At 41.4% G+C, this 20,669-nt stretch overlaps 1 protein-coding gene across 1 annotated transcript in view; it reads left to right on the top strand.

Annotated features, from left to right (window-relative positions):
• Positions 1–20,669, top strand: part of AFF3 (ALF transcription elongation factor 3) — a 478,617-nt gene that overhangs the window by 68,705 nt on the left and 389,243 nt on the right. The window contains exons 2-4 of the mRNA XM_067563544.1: positions 3,609–3,732; positions 14,620–14,929; positions 15,053–15,423. Of these exons, the coding sequence (XP_067419645.1) occupies positions 3,609–3,732; positions 14,620–14,929; positions 15,053–15,423 (805 nt within the window). The remainder of the gene's footprint in view (positions 1–3,608; positions 3,733–14,619; positions 14,930–15,052; positions 15,424–20,669) is intronic.

The following is a 20,669-nucleotide window of genomic DNA, read 5'->3' as shown; positions in this document are numbered from 1 at the left end:
GGAATGGACATGAGCAACAAATCTCAAATAATAACAGTTACGGAGGGTTAGTAACTGGTTGTTTTTTTTCATAACTTTTCTTATAACTTGTCCATATTTGAGCGGATTTCCACAGGGACAGCAAAAGGCACATCCCTGCTACAAAGGCCACCAAATCTCTGGTCCAAAGGATGGAGATGCTAGAGTTTTTTTTAAAAAAAAAGGTAGCCAGAACTTTTTAACATTGAAAATCATGTATTTTTACTTAGCCTTTTTCTCAAAAACAGCTGAACCATTTTGGCTGAAATTTTCCAAGACAGCTGGCATGGAAAATTTGAGCCCAAACAATTAGTCTGGCAGAAATAAGCAACTGAAAATGGGGTTTGATAATGTGAAGTGTCAGGTAATCTTAATAATACGCAGTGCTACCGGCCCTCACTATAATACAACAGTTGATGTTAGAAATTCACTTATCAATTTGCTACACTGGGTTATCTCAGATGGTATGGTGTAGTAACTGTTGACTTTTAAATGGCATCAGCTTTGTCTCTCTATCTGTTGTGTGTGCAATATGTTTTCCGCCTTCTTCCATAATAGTTGTTAAATGGAATCTCACCAACACAAGGCAGGTTCCATTGAAGTAGTAAGGCTTTCACCAATGTCTCCATATAATCTAAGGGACCAGTCAGTCTGGGATTATCCCATCCATACAAATGGATTATGTACAGTTCTTTTAGAAGATGTATTATTTTAAGTACATTTATTGCACATGAAAAGTGAAAAATTGACAGCATTGGATAAAAAAGTACTCTTTAAGCAAAAGAGAAAGTATGTCTGAAACAGCAACTTTGTCAGTTTTCTCTGCACTGCTGTACCTTAATTCTGTTTTTGAAGAGAAACTTCTTTTGGAGCAAAGCACTCTTAAATCTGCATGCTCAAGGTTTGGTCGCTGTACTGAGATTGCAATCAGAGGTGGTAACTGAGATAGTGGAGAACACCTGTCCATTAGGAATTAGGCTCAGATGTTCATTTCATTTACGTAGGTCAACAAATGGACAGTGAATTTTAGGGTTCTTTGGTCACTACTAAGAATTATTTTAAAATACTAAGTGTCTACATATCTTGGGTGTTTTCAGTACACTCACATCTTAAATTAAAATTAACATCTTTAGACTTTTTAACAGTCATCTCTGAGGCATAGTAAGCGAAGTCACTTGGGCAGATGATTTAAAGTCCATTTTGCCTAATTGGGCAGCTAGTGAGAAAGACAACCTTTATTTTATTTATGGCCAATACACTTACATGACGCTAGTGTATTTTGCACTTTATAAAACTACATAACAAAAAAACAACAAACAAAAAAAAAGAGAAATCATTATCTGGAAAAAGCAAAATATGAAGTCATCTTTAATGAATAATTTTAAACAACTTGTAAACCTGTTTAGACATTTAGGTTTATTTTGTGATGAGGATGAAACGTAAAGAGACTGAAGTTTGCAAATCATACAGTCATAGAATTGACAGGTCTTCCAGTCCAGTCCCCTGCACTCAGGCCATGACCAAGCATTATCTTTCTAGACCATCCCTGACAGGCATCTATCCAATCTGCTCTTAATAATCTCCAATGACGGAGATTCTACAGCCTCTCCAGGCAATTTATTCCAGTGCTTAACTACCCTGACAGTTAGGAAGTTTTTCCTAATGTCCAATCAAAACCGCCCTTGCTGCAATTTAACCCCATTGCCTCTTCTCCTCTCCTCAAGAGGTTAAGGAAAACAATTTTTCTCCCTCTTCCTTGTAACAATTTTTTATGTACTTGAAACCTATTATCATGTCCCCCCTCAGTCTTCTCTTCTCCATATTAAACAAACCCAGTTTTTCAATCTTACCTCTATAGGTCATGTTTTCTAGGCCTTTACTCGCTTTTATTGCTCTTTGGACTTTCTCCAACTTATCCAGATCTTTCCTGAAATGTGGCACCAGGAACTAGACACAGTACTCCAGTTGAGGCCTAATCAGCATGGAGTAGAATGGAAGAATTATTTCTTGTGTCTTCCTTACAACACTCCTGCTAATACATCCCAGAATGATGTTTGCTTTTTTTGCAACAGTGTTACACTGTTGACTTCTATTTAGCTTGTGCTCTACTATGACCCCCCCAATCCTCCGATCCCTTTCCACAGCACTTCCTAGGGAGTCATTTCCCATTTTGTATGTGTGCAACTGATTGTTCTGTCCTAAGTGGAGTACTTTGCATTTGTCCTTATTGAATTTCATCTTATTTACTTCAGACCATTTCTCCAGTTTGTCCAGATCACTTTGAATTTTAATCCTATCCTCTAAAGCACTTGCAACCCCTCCCAGCTTGGTATTATCTGCAAAGTTTATAAGTGTACTCTCTGTGTCATTGTCTAAATCATTGATGAAGATATTGAACAGAACTGGACCCGGAACTGATCCCTGTGGGACCCGACTTGATATGCCTTTCCAGTTTTAATGTGTTCTTAATGTCTTTTGCCTCTTCTATTAAATTAACATTTTAGAATTTTTTGTTGTTGTTTGTCTTTCAATATTGAGACCGTTAGTTTATTTCCAAAAAGAACACCAATGTTTGTTGCAGTGATAACATTTATTCCCCAGTTCCACCACCCTGCCCCATCATCCCAATATTGATTTATTCATGTTGTGATGGTGTCAAATCAGTTAAAAGGAGGAATTGATTCAGCAGTAGTTTCACAATTTGACTGATTAACAGAGATCAGAAGAAAGAGCATAACTGTGAAAACCACTATAGCATGTAGTTTTAACTGCTCTTTGGGGAGCTAGTTAATGAAAGAATCACTACAGAAACACAGCTATGTAAAAAGGAGCATTCTCTTATAACACACTAAGGATATGTCATAAGTGGAAATATGTTCATAATCTCTATTTACTCTTAGCTGTAATTACCATCTGCCTTAAGAGAACTCTGTCTTCCGTCAAAGTTGCTTCAGTCTTCTCTGCATCACATTTCAATCAGAGAAGTTCAATACAGGCTAGAGCCGTGGTTCTCAACCAAGGGGACGCGTACCCCTGGGGCACACAGAGGTCTTCCAGGTGGTACATAAGCTCACCTAGATATTTGCCTGGTTTTACAACAGGCTACATAAAAAGCACTAGTAAAGTCAGTACGAAGTAAAATTCCATACAGACAAGATGAGAAAGCAAGCAATTTTTCAATAATAGTGTTCTGTGACATTTTTGTATTTTTATGTCTGATTTTGTAAGCAAGTAGTATTTAAGTGAGGTGAAACTTGGGTATGCAAGACAAATCAGACTCCTGAAAGGGGTACAGTAGCCTGGAAAAGTTGAGAACCACTGGGCTAGAGCTTGCTCCATGTGTGATGTATGTGTTTTTGTTTTTTGTTTCAACTTCCTTAAGAATGTTAATGATCTATTCTCTATAGGAAGAAAACACTGGCTTACCCGAAGACCTGAGCTTCCACTGCCTGATTAGACTGGCATTAATGTGATTCATGTTCTTGTTATCTTTGCCATCTGTCTGTGAACCATAATTCTTCATCTAGATTAACTCTAGTTTATATGTTGCCCTTTAATTTTTAAAAAATTCTCTTTTTCTTTTGACTCAGTGTCTATGAGCCAGACAGAAATGTTCTGCGGAGGAAAGAATGGGAGAGGAGAAATCAGGAGACACAGCAGCAGGAAGACGGTTCATTTAATACGACTTACTCCCTCTTCAGTGAACCATACAAGGTAGATGTTTCCCAACTTGCTGCTTTTTATTTATTTATTTATTTTTGGACAATAAAATGTAGGTTGTACAAGATGTTTCCCAGGATTCACTAGCCTCCTACAAGAGTGTTGGCCTCACAAAACTTGAATATAAACATTTATGGTTCATTGAGAATCAGATACTTTTATATTGGTTTCTTACAAGTTTCAGCAGTAAACTAAAATGAAATAATCTGATATCTTGGTGATATTGCATTGAATCTAAACAGTTGCACTGAATCTAAGAGTAAAGGTGATAGAGCTCTACTTCTAAAGTATTTAGGAAAAAATAACTGTTAGCTTAATAATTCTAACATAAGAACATCAGAATGGCCATATGGGTCAGATGAATGGTCCATCTAGCCCAGTATCCTATCTTCCAGCAGTGGCCAGTGTCAGATGCTTCAGAGGGAATGATCAGAACAGGTCAATTATCGCATGATCCATCCCGTGTCATCCAGTCCCAGCATCTGGCAGTCAAAGGCTTAGGGACACCCAGAGCATGGGGTTGAATCCCTGACCATCTTGGATAATAGCCATTGATGGATCTATCCTCCATGAACTAAATCTAATTCTTGTTTTAGCCCAGTAATACTTGTGGCCTTCACAACATTCCCTGGCAATGAATTCCATTGCTTGACTTTGCGTTGTGTGAAGAAGTACTTCCTTAAATTTGTTTTAAACCTGCTGCTTATTAATCTCATTGGGTGACTCTTGGTTCTTGTGTTATGTGAAGGGGAAAATAACACTTCCATATTCACTTTCTCCACACCATTTGTGATTTCATAGACCTCTGTCATATCGCCCCTTAGTTCTCTTTTCTAAGCTGAACAGTCCCAGTCTTTTTAATCTCTCCTCGTATGGAAACTGTTCCATATCCCTAATCATTTTTGTTTCCCTTCCAAGTCTAATATATCTTTTTTGAGATGTGGCAACCAGAACTGCAAAAATATTTAATGTGTGGAGGTACCATGGATTTATCTATCCCTTTCTATCTATCTATCTACTTCTGTCTTATCTATCCCTTTCCTAATGGTTCCTAACCTTCAGTTAGCTTTTTTGACTGCTGCTGCACATTGAGCAGATGTTTTCAGAGGACTGTGTGCAATGAATCCAAGATTTTTCTGAGCTGTAACAGCTAATTTAGACCCTATCATTTTGTATGTATAACTGGGATTATGTTTTCCAATATGCATTACTTTGCACTTACTGACACTGAATTTCATCTGCCATTTTGTTGCCCATTCGTATTTAGCTACACACTGAATACGTTTGTATCATGAGTCTAATCTAGGTACCTGTTGTTATAGCATGGCAATTATATAAGGTTTATATTTTATTTGCTATGAATGACACAAACAAAATATGTCTGAAGATACCATCTGCTAGGATTTTCATTACTGTGGTCTCAGCTTCCTAGAAGGGGTAGGCAGACCTCCCCAATCTCATTTAGTGTTTTGGTCCCTAAGGGCAGCGGTAGCAGGATGGAGCACAAGTCAGTCCCCCCATTAGTGATTAAGTGTTACCCTCTGTGACAGAGTGCTGGGCAGCAACTCCTTAGCCAGCCCACTGTCATGCCAGCCCCAATTAAGCAAGGTAAATTGGAGCTGGCTAGAGGAATCTGTACCTGATTGGTGAATGGGAAGCAGCTGTCAGCCTAATTAGCCAGGGGCTGTATACAGGCCTGGGCAAAGGAAGTAAGGGGGGGAAGCTAGAGAGTGGAAGGTGAGCAGAGGTTCTTCCTGCCTGGTTGCAGGAGCTGAGAGGTCCCTGAGACTGGTAGCCCAAGCCATGTATAGTAAGAAGGTGGTGGGACTACACACTGTAAATAAACTGCACCAGTGATTGCTGAACTGGGGGGTCTCTGAGTGGTTTGTGAGCAAAGAAGAGGCAGGGGCAGAAACACTCCTGTGGGGCACTGCTGCACCCTCTGAGCTTACCCATTGCCTATAGAGCCTTTGGGATTGGTAGGTCCTTTCTGAACGTGGTCAGGGAAAGGGCTCCCTGCCTAGGCTGTACCTCTCCAGTTGCTGCTCCAGCTCTTCTCTCGAGAAGTTTCAAAGCATTGTAGGGTGCCTTTTACTATGTCCCTGCCTTCCAGTCAGATCTAAGTTATTAAAATTGCTTTGTTGTTGGGCAGCTCATCTCAGTGCTCCTGCATTTATTCCTGATGCTTAGGCTACTTTGCACCTCGTTTTCAGTGCTTCAGTGCCTGCCTTGGGACTTCAGTGCTTCAGCATGTTTTTCAGTGCTCTGGAACCTGTTTTTAACACTTCAGGGCTTGTATTCTTTCCACAATGTTGTCTGTTTCCTTACTCCCTAAAGAGGAAGAAAAATGAGTGGTTTCAGACCATGGCCATGTGGCAAAGCAATGTTGGCAATGGCTGAAACATGTCTGCTACTCCGTCTGCCTTGGAGTTGAGTACCAGTTGCACAGGACAGGTGTTAGACGTGCTGCACATGTTACCTTGAGCACTTACAAAATGTGGGAAACAGCTTCAAATCCTTCTCAAAGCACTGCAGAGAGACTGCTTATGAGGTCAGCCTGGAGTGTTTTGAAGGGCAAACCTGTGAGCCCAAGTGACTCAATACCACTATGTGCTGAGACTTGGTGTAGGTGCTGCTGGGGTCGGTGCAAATGCATTTTCGTCCTGGTCGGTCTAGTCAGGTAGCTTCATCACCAAATGTGTCCTGTGCTGTTGTCCTGGAAGCGTTGGGTCTTTGGCATGCATGCTCAAAGCTATGTGCCTGAAATGGGTGGTACTAAGGTCTAGCTCATCTGTAGAGGTTGAGCAGAAGCATTGAGAGAGAGCATTATGCTTTCTGAAACAGCTCCTGCTGAAAACTCCCTCCAGAAATCTCTATTTATGGTCTCAGTCCCAGAGTATGGAGATGGTGTTTCTGAGTTATCAATGTGTTCTCCAGTCAAATCACTCTTAGCCAGGATTCTCAAACTGGGGGTCAGGACTCAGGTTATTATGGGCGGTCGTGAGCTGTCAGCCCCTGTGCATGCCGGAGCTGCAGCAGTCAGTCCTGTGCATGGTTGACAGCCAGAGCCCTTCAGAGCTAGGTGGCTGGAGAGCAGTGGCTGCTGGCTGGGTGCTCTGAAGCAGTGCCACCACCAGCAGCAGCGCAGAAGTAAGGGTGACATGGCCTGGGAGGAGTGTGGCATGGTACGAGGTGGGGGTCATCACTTTTGGGGGGGGGGTCATCACAGCCTGAAATATTTTCAAAGGGGGCCCCAGGGAAAAAAAGTTTGAGAACTCCTGCTCTTAGCTCTGTGACAGGCTGCCACAAAGTCTTCAATACTGACATCACTTCTCACCCTGTGTCAGAAACTGTGTACAGCTGGAGTATTTTTAGAGTGGGGTTAGTGCTTGTGCCCCAGGAGTCAGCTCCCTCAGCCAGTAAGATCTGGCTTCAGCACCCACCCCTCTCTACCTTTTGTACCATGGATTTTGATGCAGTTCCCGTCAGTGCTTTCTGAGGCACTTATGATGCTGCAGGCTACCCCATGCTTCTCCATCACCAGACAGTGCCTTCCATTTATATTGGGGTTGGGCTGAGGATTAGGGTGATGATGATGACTACAGCTTGAATTCTGAAGAGCTGGAGGACTCTGTAAATGCCAACATCAGGATAACAGTTGCTGGTGTTTCTCATAAATCTGCGAGTGCCATTACTGAGATTTTTACTGGTCCAGATTTCCCCTCTCCCTTAGGGTGCTGTGCCCTTCCACCCTATTTTAGACCAGCTAGTGAAAAAGGTGTGGCACTTCCACACCTGGGTTTGTTGTGAAGTCAGTTGGGAGAAAAATAAATCCACTCCAAGAATACCACTGAGATTCTGTGAATGTCATATTTTCACTGCTTGTGGCCTGCATCCTGGCTTATTGTCAGGCTGAACTTTGGAAGAAGTTTTCTGCTCTCACTGAGTCTCTTCCACGGGATTAGTGCCAGGAAACTGCAGGCATCTGGATTCTACCAGGTTCCTACATTGAAGAGAAACTGACTGAGGAATAAGTGGAGGCCTCACAGCAGAAGGTAAAATGAAGGCCACTGAACATTGTCAGGCCTGTGACTCATCCATTAGGCCCTTCTGTGACACCTTTCTCGGGGTATACGGAATGGTAGGTCACTGTGTTATCCCTTGCTTTAGCAAGAGAGAGATTTGCTGGTGCTAAACTGGGTGACAGCTCCCTTTCACCCCAGTCTGCCATCCCTTACTTTGCCTTCCAAGTAAACAATTGGTGTACCCCAGTTCCTCAACTCCTGAGACATGTTCCCTGTGTAGAGTGCAGCCCATCACTGAACACTCACAGTAATTATCAAGTCCGCTGTCTCCAAAGAGACACTGTCTACACCAGTTTACTTTTTCAACAGAGAAGGCACAGTCTAATTAATATCGCAGCACTGAGATGACTTTATAGTAAAAGGAGAATAAATTTATTAACAAAGAACAGAGATTCACATATTCAAGCAAGTATTAAGTAAGGATAATGGCAACAGTGATTATAAAACAAAAGTATAACACATTTCTCATCATAACTTTTAACAAGCTAAAACCTTTGTCTAAGGTAAGTTTCCCACTTAAAGCAACCTCTCAGCAGCACCAACCCTAGGGCCAGGATCCAACTTTCATAGATGCAAAAAGCACGGTCCTTTTTGCTCCCTCAGTGATGGATAACCAAGGGGTTCTTTTCCTTCTTATAGTTCAGCAAAACTTTGAAATGTATCCTTTTGAAGTGTTCCCCCAGATAAGTTCTTTCTTTCCTGCTGCTTGCACTCTGGGGTGCTGGTGCCATGCAGCTTTCTCGCCCTCATGTTACCTTGTTCTTCCTGTTTACATCAGATGCAAATGAACTCCCATTGTATTTGGCTTATCCTGCTTAATTTACATCAGAGGTCTAGGCAGACAGGTAAATCAACATTCCTTTGTTTGGGAAAAACGTGTCTATCAACCCTGCCTGGTTACATAGTTTAAACATATTTTTAGTACATACATGTGACTTCTTGAATAGCATCTAAACATACATCTCACGATGCTTATGATGACCAGTATGATAAAGATCTCATATGATACCTCACACAACATTCTTTGTGGATAAATACTACAATAGCAACATGTTAGGTGTATTGAGTTTGTCAGGCTTGATAGAAGATGCTGTTATATGACCATGAAGCCTTTACCAGTTGGCATCAAGGGACTCATAGGGTCACACTTTCCACAAGGGAATGAAGGGAAACACTCCTCTTTGTAGGCCCAACTTGTACATTAACTCCAGTTTTCAGGGAAGTTTGATACCCCTCTGCACAGGGCACTTGGCTTCGATAATACCGGCAGAAGTCAAAGGCCATCATTCTTGCTTTTTAGCAAGCAGTAGTTGACCTTATCAAAAGCAGACTGAGTCTTTTATACGTGTTGGTTCCTGGTCGTCTTGGATGTCTGTGCCCTGTGACCTAAAATCAGATTTTCAGAAAGATTCTACTGTGGTGATACTCAGATCTCCGTGGTTCAGGAGCCAAATTAGCTACCAACATTACCCAAAAGAGCCACGGTAGTGATTCACAGTAGTGTGAATTCATTGTTTCATTCTATTTTTTTGTATAATGATAATATTCTCACAGCAAAATGACTGACCAAGTAGTCTGCAATTGGTTAATAACTATAGTAAAAACATCCTGATTGGTTAATAACTTAGATTGGTTAATAATTCAATCACACAGGGTTTTAATATCATGTGGTGCAAAGAGCCGCAGGAGACACATGAAAGAGCCACTTGCCACTCCCAAGCCTCGGTGTGAGTATCATTGCCCTACAGACTGTTCATTATCCCATTACATTTCTCAAGAATGCTCTCAGGCTCCCTCTGATGATGAAGAGATGCTGCAGGAAGTCCAATCCCTTCTGCCCAAGAGAGAGGGATGGGGTTTTATTCCAGATACTTCCTGGACAGAAGAGACTGCCTCATCAACAAAATCAGTATTTTTGCGTAAGGAAAAATTCAAGATGATCATCCTGGAAACCATCACGGTTCTTTAAGAATAATGTGATTGGCTATATCTTCTGGATCTTGCAGTTGTTTAACAGTAGGGATACTTCCCAGGCATCAGAAGGCTCTTAAATCAATATATGAGAAAGGTTTTCACAAAATACTTTTCTTACTTACCCAGATGGGGAGTGTATGTGTTCCCTTACCTGAATAACTGGCTACTCAAGGACAGCAACCCAAGTTTAGAGAGTGTCATAAGATCAGTCTGTACTACTGGAGTTCCTATTAAATTACCCAACATTCCAACTTGTCCACAGCAGACAATTGGAATATCTTGAAAGCCCAGCTAGATACAGCTTAGCTCAAACCCTTCCTGCCTCAGGACTGGATCCAAGACCTCACCAGTCTGGCAGAAAGGATAAGCAAGAGCCAACAGATGACAGCTTGGACCATACTTCGAATGTTGGATCTGATGCCTGCAACTGTACTTGTAGGTCCCATGGCATATTTGCATATGAGGTCTCTTCTGTGGGCCTGAGGGTCCGGGATCTCACATTCAGATGAGAGAATTCCTCTGGCCTGATGGCAGTCCAGAGAAATCTTCAATTATCTATGGACATTCACATTTCAGTGAGCACAAATATGCCTGGCTTGGGATGGGGAGCCCATACAGGGGGACCCAATGCTTGGGGGAAGTTGGTCTCTCCAGGAATAAAGACTGCACAAAAATGTTCATACATAGAGATGTGGACAGTCCTTCAGGCTTTAAGGACTGGTATTCCAAAAGGTGGCCCTAGTTTTAGGAGAATCAGGCCACCACAATTTACATCAGTAAGTAAGAAGGCACCAGGGAAGGGCCAGGAGGCCTGGGGCTGGCCAACCCTGTTTAACTGGCCATGCCCTATCCCCTGTGAGCTGGGCATAGGACTTAAAAAAGGGAGCTGGCTGTGGAGGAGAGCTGCTGAGCTGGTTTGTGGCTGGAGAACTGAGCCACCAAAGTGGAGCTAACTCCTGTGGTAAGGCCTGGAACAAGGAAAAGGGCCAGTCTCCGGGCAGTCCTGGGGACAGTTTTCTGTAAGAGGAACTGGGATTCGAAGAGACTTAAGCCCAGAGAGAGGTGAAAGATGTTTTGGTAGTGTTTAGTTTTGGAGTTCTCCTGAGGGCCCAGGGAGAAGTCCTGGGACCCACTGCTCTGCAAAAGAAAAGTGCAGTTCTGTTTGATTTAGAAGGACTTTGCTGCAGGCTTTGGGCAGGTGGGTGAAGGGACTTTGAAGAGGCCAGCTGGGAGAAGCCAGCTTGGAGCCTGTCCAGTTTCAGTTGGACGTGGATACCCCAGAGGGTACTGAACTTTTAAGTGACCTCGCCGGAGGGCAAGACCACAAAAAACACAGACAGAAACTAACAACAGGAGAAGGGAACCAGCAGGAAGCCCCATCAACCCCATCCCCAGCACAAGGAAGCACCAGCTGGTGAGTAGCTTCTGTGCATGTGGGGCTTGCTTTGCAGTGGGACCCTATAACACACCAGGTTACACTTCCTGTGTAAAACCTGTTCATGTGAAAGTGGCCCTGTCTCTCTCAACATTCTTTGACACCATACTTGTAGCAGGGAAGTAGAACATAATCACAGGCAGACCGGATCAATCTGTGACAGATCCTCACAAATAGCCCCTGAATTAATTAATGGTGGATCATCTCTTCCCTCCAGTGGGAGATGCCAGAGGTGGATCTCTTCAGTAGTCATCTGACCAAGACACAGAGAAAAAGACTACACTAGCGAGGGATCTACTGGAGAAGAAGACATCGAGTGAAGAAGGAGCATCCTCTGTGTCTTTCTTTTAGTACCTCTGCTAGCTAAGATATTGGCAAAGTTTAGAAGAGAGAGTAATCCTACGAGCCCTATACTGGCCCAGACAAGTGTGGCTCTCAACTCTGTTGCAGATACTGGATTCCATGAGGCTGGGAGTCTGGCTAAAGGGCACTCTCCTCTATCCCAAGTCAGGAACTCCCTCCTTGAGAAGGTTGGCTCTTTACAGGATAGGACCTACAGTTAGCACTGTCTCTAAACTGGTAGCTCCAGTCTTCCTAGCATTTCAAAAACCACACAGTAGCTGGACTCACAATTCCAGGTGGAAGAGGCTTGTGGCAGGATACAAGCAGGCCCATGTGGACCCCTTTACTACCTATGTTCGACCACCTTCTTAATCTGCCTGAGTCTAACTTAAATCCTAACTCACTTAAGAGACTGTTGAGAACTAGTCAAGTTGAGAACTTGTCAAGACACTGACTCTGTAGTCCCGTGTCTTCAGATATATGTAGGACTTTCCATTTTTGAAACCTCATTAATAACTCCCTTTATTATGAGACATTGGTGTGGTCCTGATAAAGCTAATGAAAACTCCTTTTAAGCCACTAACTATCTGTGAGCCCAAATTTCATGTTTTTTACATGGAAGCATACTGTAAATGACTTCTGCTTGTAGAGAGAGTGAGCTTCAGGCTCTCATGACCTTTGCATCTTATTCCAAGTTTTACAATGTGATGCTTGAGACTCCATTGAGACTGCTCTTGCAGGTGGTGACAAAGTTCCATCATAGTCAGCCTCACAACTTGCCAATGTTCTTTCCACCCACGTGTGCCCATGATGGTTGATGCTTTTCTCTGTAGGCTCAAAAAGTTCTCAGCGTTCTAATTGGAGTGGAGTAAATCTTTAATACAAAAAAAAATCCACCCAACCTTTTTTTCATTTTACTCCACTGGGCAGTGCTGTGACTAAGTGATCCATTTCAAAATTGTTGTCTGATTGCCTTTTATATATCTATCACTTGACTGCCCTGAAACTAGAAGACCAGTGCAAAGCACATTGATCTTTAGGCAAGGCTGCCTCCAGTGCTTGTCCTGAAGAAGGTTCCCTTGCAGACATAGGCAGGGCAGCTATATGGCCGTCACTCCAACATCCCTAAGGCATTATTACTCAGATTCAGCTTCTAAGAGGAAATCCTGTTTCAGTTCTGCAGAAACTGTTTCTGTGTTAGGGCAGTCCCAATTCTCCTTTTCCCTAGCATGTTAGGTTTTTGGGGATTTTTTGCTATGTGATTTATTTAAGCCAATTTTATTTGACGTTTATAAAAAGTAAACCAAAAAACTATTTTCCTCTCTATAGCTGGTGTTAGGCTGATTACTATTGTCTGTTGCAGATTTATATAAATGTATTTACACTCTATCTTTTTACATTCTTTTTATGTTCTTCCCCTGAGTACTTACTCTCCAGAAGTAAGAATCCTGAGATTAAATCCTGGTCCCAATGAAGTCAATGGATGTTTTGCCATTGATTTCATTGGAATCAGATTTCACCTCTGGTGAAGGAAAAGGAGAAAATTACTGACCTGTAATCCCATTTATTTGATGATAGCCTGACAGGATTCTCACTCACCCACCTGCTTCTCTGCTGAGTTTGGAAGAAACTGAGAGGATGTGATGTTAATGTTTACACGTTTTGTTTACAATTAGCTTCTTGAGACAGTAGTTTTCAATTATTCTTCTTGATTGTTTTATTTCTTTAGGGAGCTTTCATCTCCTGTTCGAAGTCAGTGGTTAGGCTCAGATGGTAGCACGTAACACTCCTGGGAGGACAGAAAAGGCAACTTGTTTGTGTTCCATCTCACTACCACTGCCAAAAATATGTTAAGAACTTAGGAAGTTCTGCCTGCTTTTTTGCAAAGGAGCTAAGACCCAGGAGTGAGAATTCTGTCAGAAATTATATTTTCAGAGAAGTAGAATCCCGAGTCAGTAATATTTCCCATGTCCCATTAATTCCATTTTTTTCCTTAAGAAACCTTGTTCATATTACGGTCAGCTCAGAATATGCAGTAGGCTGACTGGTGAATTTAGTGTTTTCTCAAGCTATTGTATGGCCTCCCTTTGCTGCTATGTGTACATTTCTGTAAAGAACACATACCAGAGGAAATCAAGAATGTAATATTTTCATTCATGGCTGAAGACTGACCCGTGTCTTGAAAGGGAAGTTTGCAATAGGGACTACAAGGATGTAGTGCCAGGTGGCCAGGGTGAGCTAGGGGGCAGTCCAGGGCAATAAAGTGTGTGCAGTTGGTCAGGTAGGTGGCAGGACAGTCTGTATCAGAGGCTGTCTGGGGCACTGGTCAGACTTCTTGCAAGGGTCAGTAGCTGGAAGACTCATTCAATACAAGGGTCCAAGTCAGTGGGTTGGGGAGCTGTGGTCAGATGACGCTACGAAGTAGGGGGTCAGGTGAAGCAGCAAAGCTAGGCAGTCTGGGAAGCAACCAGAAGACACTGGTCTGGGGCTCAGACTGCTTCCTCTTCCTGTTTGGTCCTTTATATAGTCCAGCTACCTGTCAATCCATTCAGGGGCCTGGGGCATGGCTGCTGTGGGCCTTTTAGGCCTTTGGTGCTAAGACTGTTGGTCAGGGGCAATAGTTCAGTGCACTGCTGTGGTGCAGTAGCTAAAGCTGCTGCATAAGGACCAGGTAGGCCTGAGCCCAATACTGGGTTCCCAGCAAAGGAAAATTTTTTATCACAACCAGGTTTAATCCAAACCATTCCGCATAGTTGCAATAATAAATTTTCTAGTTTCCAGGTAATATATTTTAACTACAGTGTGATACCAGTGATATATTTCTTTTTTATATACTCTAAAGCCCTTTACAGCTTTTCCAGTTCAGGGTAGATTTAAGATGTTGACAAGTGTCTTCAGAGACAATAAGGATTTTTGATTTCATTCCTCAACTGTGTTTGCTGAATAAGGCAGCACTGCTTCAGAAAGGAGCGAAGCATGAATGGAATTATTTTGTTTTACTTTAATTGTTACAGAACATTTGATTTTTTTTGTTTTGTTTTGCAGACTAACAAGGGGGATGAGCTCTCAAATCGTATCCAGAATACATTAGGCAACTATGATGAAATGAAGGACTTACTGACAGATCGATCCAACCAGAGTCATCTTGTTGGAGTTCCAAAGCCTGGGATTCCACAGGCATCTGTGAACAAAACTGATGAACATTTTGGTGCAGATTCAAGACCACAGCCTCAGCCTACCATCTGCAGCGCTTCATCTTCCATACCAGCAGCTCTATCTGGTCAGCAAAGCAAGAGTCCCACGATGGGTTGGCAGAAAGCTGGACACAATGCTTCTGATGGCCAGCAGAGGGCAAGCACACATGGGCACAGATTGCTTGAGTCACCCAACAATGACTTCAAAATGGCTAACCAAAAAACCAGTCTGGAAAAGCTTAAACACTATGCGTCAAGTCCCACATCATCATCTACTAGTGCTGCACAACAAGGTGCTTTAAGATCCATGCTTGGAGACCGTGTTGGTAGAGCACAGCAACAGTCAAAGCTAAACTGCAGTACAGAAGTAGGATCTCAGGCTCAAGAAAGGCCAGCAAAACACAGCTCTGGGCACTGTGTTCAGAACTTCCCTCCTTCACTTGCTTCAAAGCCTAATATCGTTCAGCAGAAACCAACAGCTTATGTGAGACCAATGGATGGTCAAGATCAGGCTCCTGATGAGTCTCCAAAGCTAAAGGTATCGGCAGAAACTAATAAGCACTGCACATCATATAGGGGAGTACCTTCTAATAAGCCTGAGTCAGCTATGGCCAAGACCAAGATGGCAAAATTTAACATTCCCAAGCAAGAAGAGGTAAGCATGTTTAAATATTTCATGATATTGCCAAATAAACTGGTATTTAAACTTTGCAAAGTGCACTTCTTTTAAAACATTTTATATATTTGTTTTGTGTAAAGCTTTTTGTTTGTTTTAAATTGGAATGTTATATACTGCAGATAGTCACCCAGTAGTTGTATCAAAAAGGAATCTAAGACAAAGGCTTCGTTTTCTGCAGAACTGAAACACATCTTACAGGTGCAAATTTTCAGTTAACGTAAGTTATGACGTATTCATCACTAAAAATTTCTCTAGCTGTCTGATCCTAGGTTCTGGAGGAAACCATAGTGACATAAAATTTAATTTACTTGTTCAAGTTGTCCTGCATATTACTTTTAGTTTCCATATTCTAATGGATCTCTCCATTGGCATTCATTTAACCATACATAACCAATGGTCAGGAATAATCCCACCCTCCTCCGCAATATCAAAACAGCTACACACCATGTAAATAACGTATATAATCAATATTAGTTATTATAACATAGATGAGAGACTAATAATGATTCTGGCTATTTGTATCTTTAGCTTTCATAGCAATTGTCTCAGTTTCAAAATTATTTCTAAAAAGATCAAGAAAAAAATACACATGATATATTTCCTCAAGAGTCGTGCTCTTATAGAAAACCAATAATCATACAAATTTGACCATTTGCGACAAACATGCTTTTGGGCAACATTTCTACTATCTGCTGTATGTGTTAAAGACTTATCCTTCATTCTGGGTAAATTTCAGATTTGGTCATTGTCCCCATCAAAACACTGTGCTTGATCAGTAGCACATTCTGTGATTTTCTTCTTGATTTTTGTTTTTTTTAAATTGTCAGACCATATGTGGGTTTTCTTCGTGTAGTGCTTAAGTTTGTCAGGGTAAAGTCAGAGGTCTCCTTTGCTAGTTTCACATCCTCAGCTGATGTAAATTGTCATATAGCTCCATTGAGTTTCAGTGGACCTACACCAATTTACACCACTTATAGATCTGGAGTATTTTCTCTGTTTGGCCTGAATGGCTGAGACTACATCAGAGCAGAGATAGTGACCTTGTTACTCTTGTTTGACAGGTATGACATTTTTTTAGCTGTTTTAATGTTTCTGTTTCTGTCTCTCACGTTGGAAAATGAATACTTTTTGCGTCTCCCTTGGTTTGCTGCCTTCTCACTGGGATTCTAAAAGGCCTATTCCTCAAAAATTGGGTTGCATGCTGCATGCCCCTCAAATTGTTTAGGAAACCAAATCTCTATGAAAGCAATTGCATTGTCTCAGTCAGTCCCCTCAGGTACTGCAAACCACACAATTATTTTCTCTAAGTGAATTATCCATCAATTCAAAGCAAAAGCGAAGTGATTTGTAGCCTTGAAAAGTGATCGATTTAGACTCTTGAGTCAAATTTTCAAGAGCCCCTGGGATGCGTTGACCACACAAAATACCTTTGCATTCACAAACTCCTATGTTTATACATATAGATCAGGTAATGGCATGTGCTGCTGCCCATTTTAGTCATGTAATTTCCTGATTTTCTAGTGCAAACACATGCTTGCATACCCAAACGAGGGGAGTTCTAGGATTAACAGAAGCATGTGCCCTCTTTGGCTCTTTCAATTTGCTTCTTCCAAATTTTAATTTAGGCTTCAAGATTTTTTACCTGTATCCTAATTTTGACCTGCCTGGTATCCAGTGAAGCTACAGCTAATTGTATATTGTCCATCCTGACCTCATTTTATTCAAAGAACAGATACTAAATTATTCAGTCTAGCAGGCATTACGGAAACTTACTGGGTTGATTCTGATAATTAACTGTCAAATTTATAGAATTACAAAATTAGTGGATGAGCGGGACAAAGATGTAATATACCTGAAATTCAGTCATTTGATTCCCTGTCACATTAAATTTTAGTTGAAATCAAATTAGCTGGTTAGAGACACTGGTGTACTGATAAATGGCTGGGACACTATTAAAAAAAATGAAAAATTCTAGTATATTGAGTTGGAGGGAGATGTCTAGTGGGGTATCACAGACATCTGTGTTAAGGTTTTGAGTTGGACACAAAATATTGAAAAGATAGTATAGCCATTTCATGTGACCTGAAGCTAGAAGTCTGTGGGTTTAAATATTATTCACATGCTTTTTGATATATTCTGTACTATCACAAACAGTGCGGACAAATTATCTGCACCAGGTGTGTCAGTGCAGGGAGAAGCATTTACCAAAGCTGATAGGTTATTCAACCAACAGCAGCTCAGAGTCCTGGGGCTCTGGTCTGCAATATCTTGCTTCATCCATCCTCCATGCATAGTACTTATCAGTTCTAAACTGTAATCCCTTCTCTTTCAATATTTCAAGCTCTTGCAATTTTTTCTTAGGTCTTATGATGTTTGGGGTTTTTAAGAGTCTTAGTAAATTTTTTATTTCCGCTGTCAGTATTACAAATTTTGCCCTCTGTCCAAAATGACCACCATCTCCCATAACAGTCAACAGGATTGAAGTCAGAGGTGCCCTCAGCTTTCTAATCATCATGTCCCTTTACCCTTTGCAGAGGAAAATGAGGGTTCCAATAGGGCTGATGTCAGGCTGTTCTCAGGAGATGGCAATCCCTTAGTCACCATGTGAAGGCCAGACAGGGGGCCAGAAATGAGGCTGTGAGGGAAGTTGGGAAGAAGAATGTTTTAGGAAATAGGACAGGAAACTATAAGGAGGCAGAAATGTGGGCAGCAGAAAGCACACTGAGGGCATGCAGAGGAATATGGAGAACTGAACAGCAGCAAAGGATTGGCGCAGAGAAGTATGGTGAGCAGAAGGCAGACTGAGGCCTTGTCTAGGCTAGAAGAAAAGCTGTGATGTTGTAGTATGTTAGGTAATGCATTTTAACTAGCATATTTTAAGAGACTAAAGCAGAAAAGGCAGTGTGTTCTCTAACACATCCTAAGATGATCTAGTTTAAAACCTAGAGAATATAAATTGATCAGTTTAGCACGTTAAAGCACATACTGCTTTCTGTACATTAGAGTCTTAAAACTTGTTAGTTCGAACACATTAAGTAACCCGTTCTAACACACCTTTTATCCTACCCTAGACAAGGGCAGACGGGTTGCAGGGGAATTGGGGTACAGGAGGAAATTGAGGGGCCAAAGAGAAATGTGGCATGGTAGAGATGAAGAATGTGAAAGGCAGAAGACTGAGGGAAAAGGGAAGAAAATAATGGGAGTCAAGTGAATGTAGGGGGTAGGTGGAGATGGGAAACTGGAGGACTGTGAGTTGGGCCACTGCCTAGCCTGTCCGGTTAGGGAGGGAAATAGGAAGGGAATGGCAGCTCCCTGCATCCCAGGGGTTAGAATTGTGTAGAGTCACATACAGAACAGGGAGAACAACATTTGAGGTTTTATTTTGAACTTGAAGTGATTGTTCACAAAATGTGTATGGGCACCCCCTAAAGCTGAAAAAATCAGAAAGAAAATTAAAAACACTGTGATTTATTTAATTTTTTAAAATCTCATGATTTGTAAGCAATCGCCTCATTTTTTGAGGTCTGATTTGTGGTTTTTGAATGCTTTGGTTTTGCTGTGTCCCAAGTCTATTGGTAGATCTAACAACTTTGCTGTTGCTTTCAAATTTACCCATTTGAAGGACCCATCAGCTGGAAAAATAAACAGATGACGAAACAATCAAAGCTAGGATCAGATGTAAAACACGAAATAAGCAGCAGTGTTGTATGAAGTGTGTCTCTTCTGTTTGTGGTACCAACTCTTCTTTGGTACATCCCTAGAGGTTTTCAGTGGAACAGGCCACAAAGTTGGCTGTGATACACTTATAATTAACTGGTAATAAAAGCACTTGAATACAAAATTATAGACCATTCCTTTTCAATATGTGAAAAAGGTTGATTTTTAATGTAGTCCAATACCTCATTTAATATTTTTAATCACATATGGAAAGCCTTCAATATCTTGACACAAAGTGAAGCTTATGCAATTTTTAAAAATTGTTTTAATGAGAATACCTGGGGTAGACTGCATTCATAAAGGTATCAGCTGCTCATTCAGGATATCTGTCTTTAAGAATCAGGTTCATCAGTGTTAGTCAGAATCCACACCTGACCTCCTGGTCCTTTCAAAATTATGATATTGCTCTGCATAAATGATGGTCTCTCATCTCATGTACCGCTGTTTCACATTTTGAATGTTACTGTAAATTACTTGTGAATTGTGTTACTGTAGATAAAGACCTAATGTACTGAGCAGAAGTACAAAGAAATGTGATACCATAGTATAGAGGAAAAATGGCAAGAAAACAAGGGCCTTTTATTTCTAAAATGTTGTTATGCTAGAAACAGAAACAAAAAATAAAATGGCAAGTAAGCCTTTATATTTGAATTGCATATTTAAATATTATGTTGTAGCGAATGTCTTAGTTTTTATTATTATGCTGAAAGCACATGAGTTTTAAATATGTATTGAACTCTGATGGCTCTGCTTTGCTTAGAAATTGTATTTGAGAATAAGGGTATGTCTATATTGACGGCGGCACTGTTGGCGCCACTGGATCAATTCTGTCGGATGGATTGAGCGGCAGCGGAGACCCGCTCAATCGATCTGGAAATCGATACCATTAATCCACCCCTGCAAAATGAGTAATGCTGCATCGACGGGAGGGCATTTCCTGTTGGTGCAGCGTAGTGGGGACGCTGTGGTAGGTAGAAGTTAGGAAGTCGAAGGGAGATACACAAGCTACTCTACGTAGCTTGTGTATCTCCTGTCAACTGCTGCCAAATTTCGCCGGCAGTGTAGACCAAGCCTAAGAAGTGGCCACTAGTCTAATAAAGCACAATTTTTGTTTTGTCAGATATGTGAACATATTTATATGAAACTCAGATAAGAGCATATTAGGAACACTTTTTTATTCCGCTTCATAAAATGGTTACACAATTTTTGCAGAAGTTATGTATTATGGGCTACATGTTGAGGTCCTCATTCCATTCTTCCTCACCTCTTATTAGGCAAACTCCTATTGAAATCAGTGGGAGTTTGCCTGGGTATGAATCTCACTGTGATTGGCTGTATTGGAGTAATTACTTGTCACACTTAGAGCTGGATGAAATTTTTTTTGCTGGAAATTTTTTATGGCAAAAATGGAGATTCATTGACACCAAAACATTTTACAAATTTGTGTCACTCTTGTTAAATTTGTTTCATGCCTTTGAGGAGGCCGGGCAGGGAGGCACCACTTC

Source organism: Emydura macquarii, unplaced genomic scaffold, assembly GCF_026122565.2.
Source record: "Emydura macquarii macquarii isolate MOO-44397 ecotype Brisbane River unplaced genomic scaffold, CSIRO-AGI_Emac_v2 contig_2531, whole genome shotgun sequence".
Classification (NCBI taxonomy): Eukaryota; Metazoa; Chordata; order Testudines; family Chelidae; genus Emydura; species Emydura macquarii.
The sequence above is the reverse complement of the archived record's forward strand: the minus strand, read 5'-3'. Positions and strand labels throughout refer to the sequence as shown.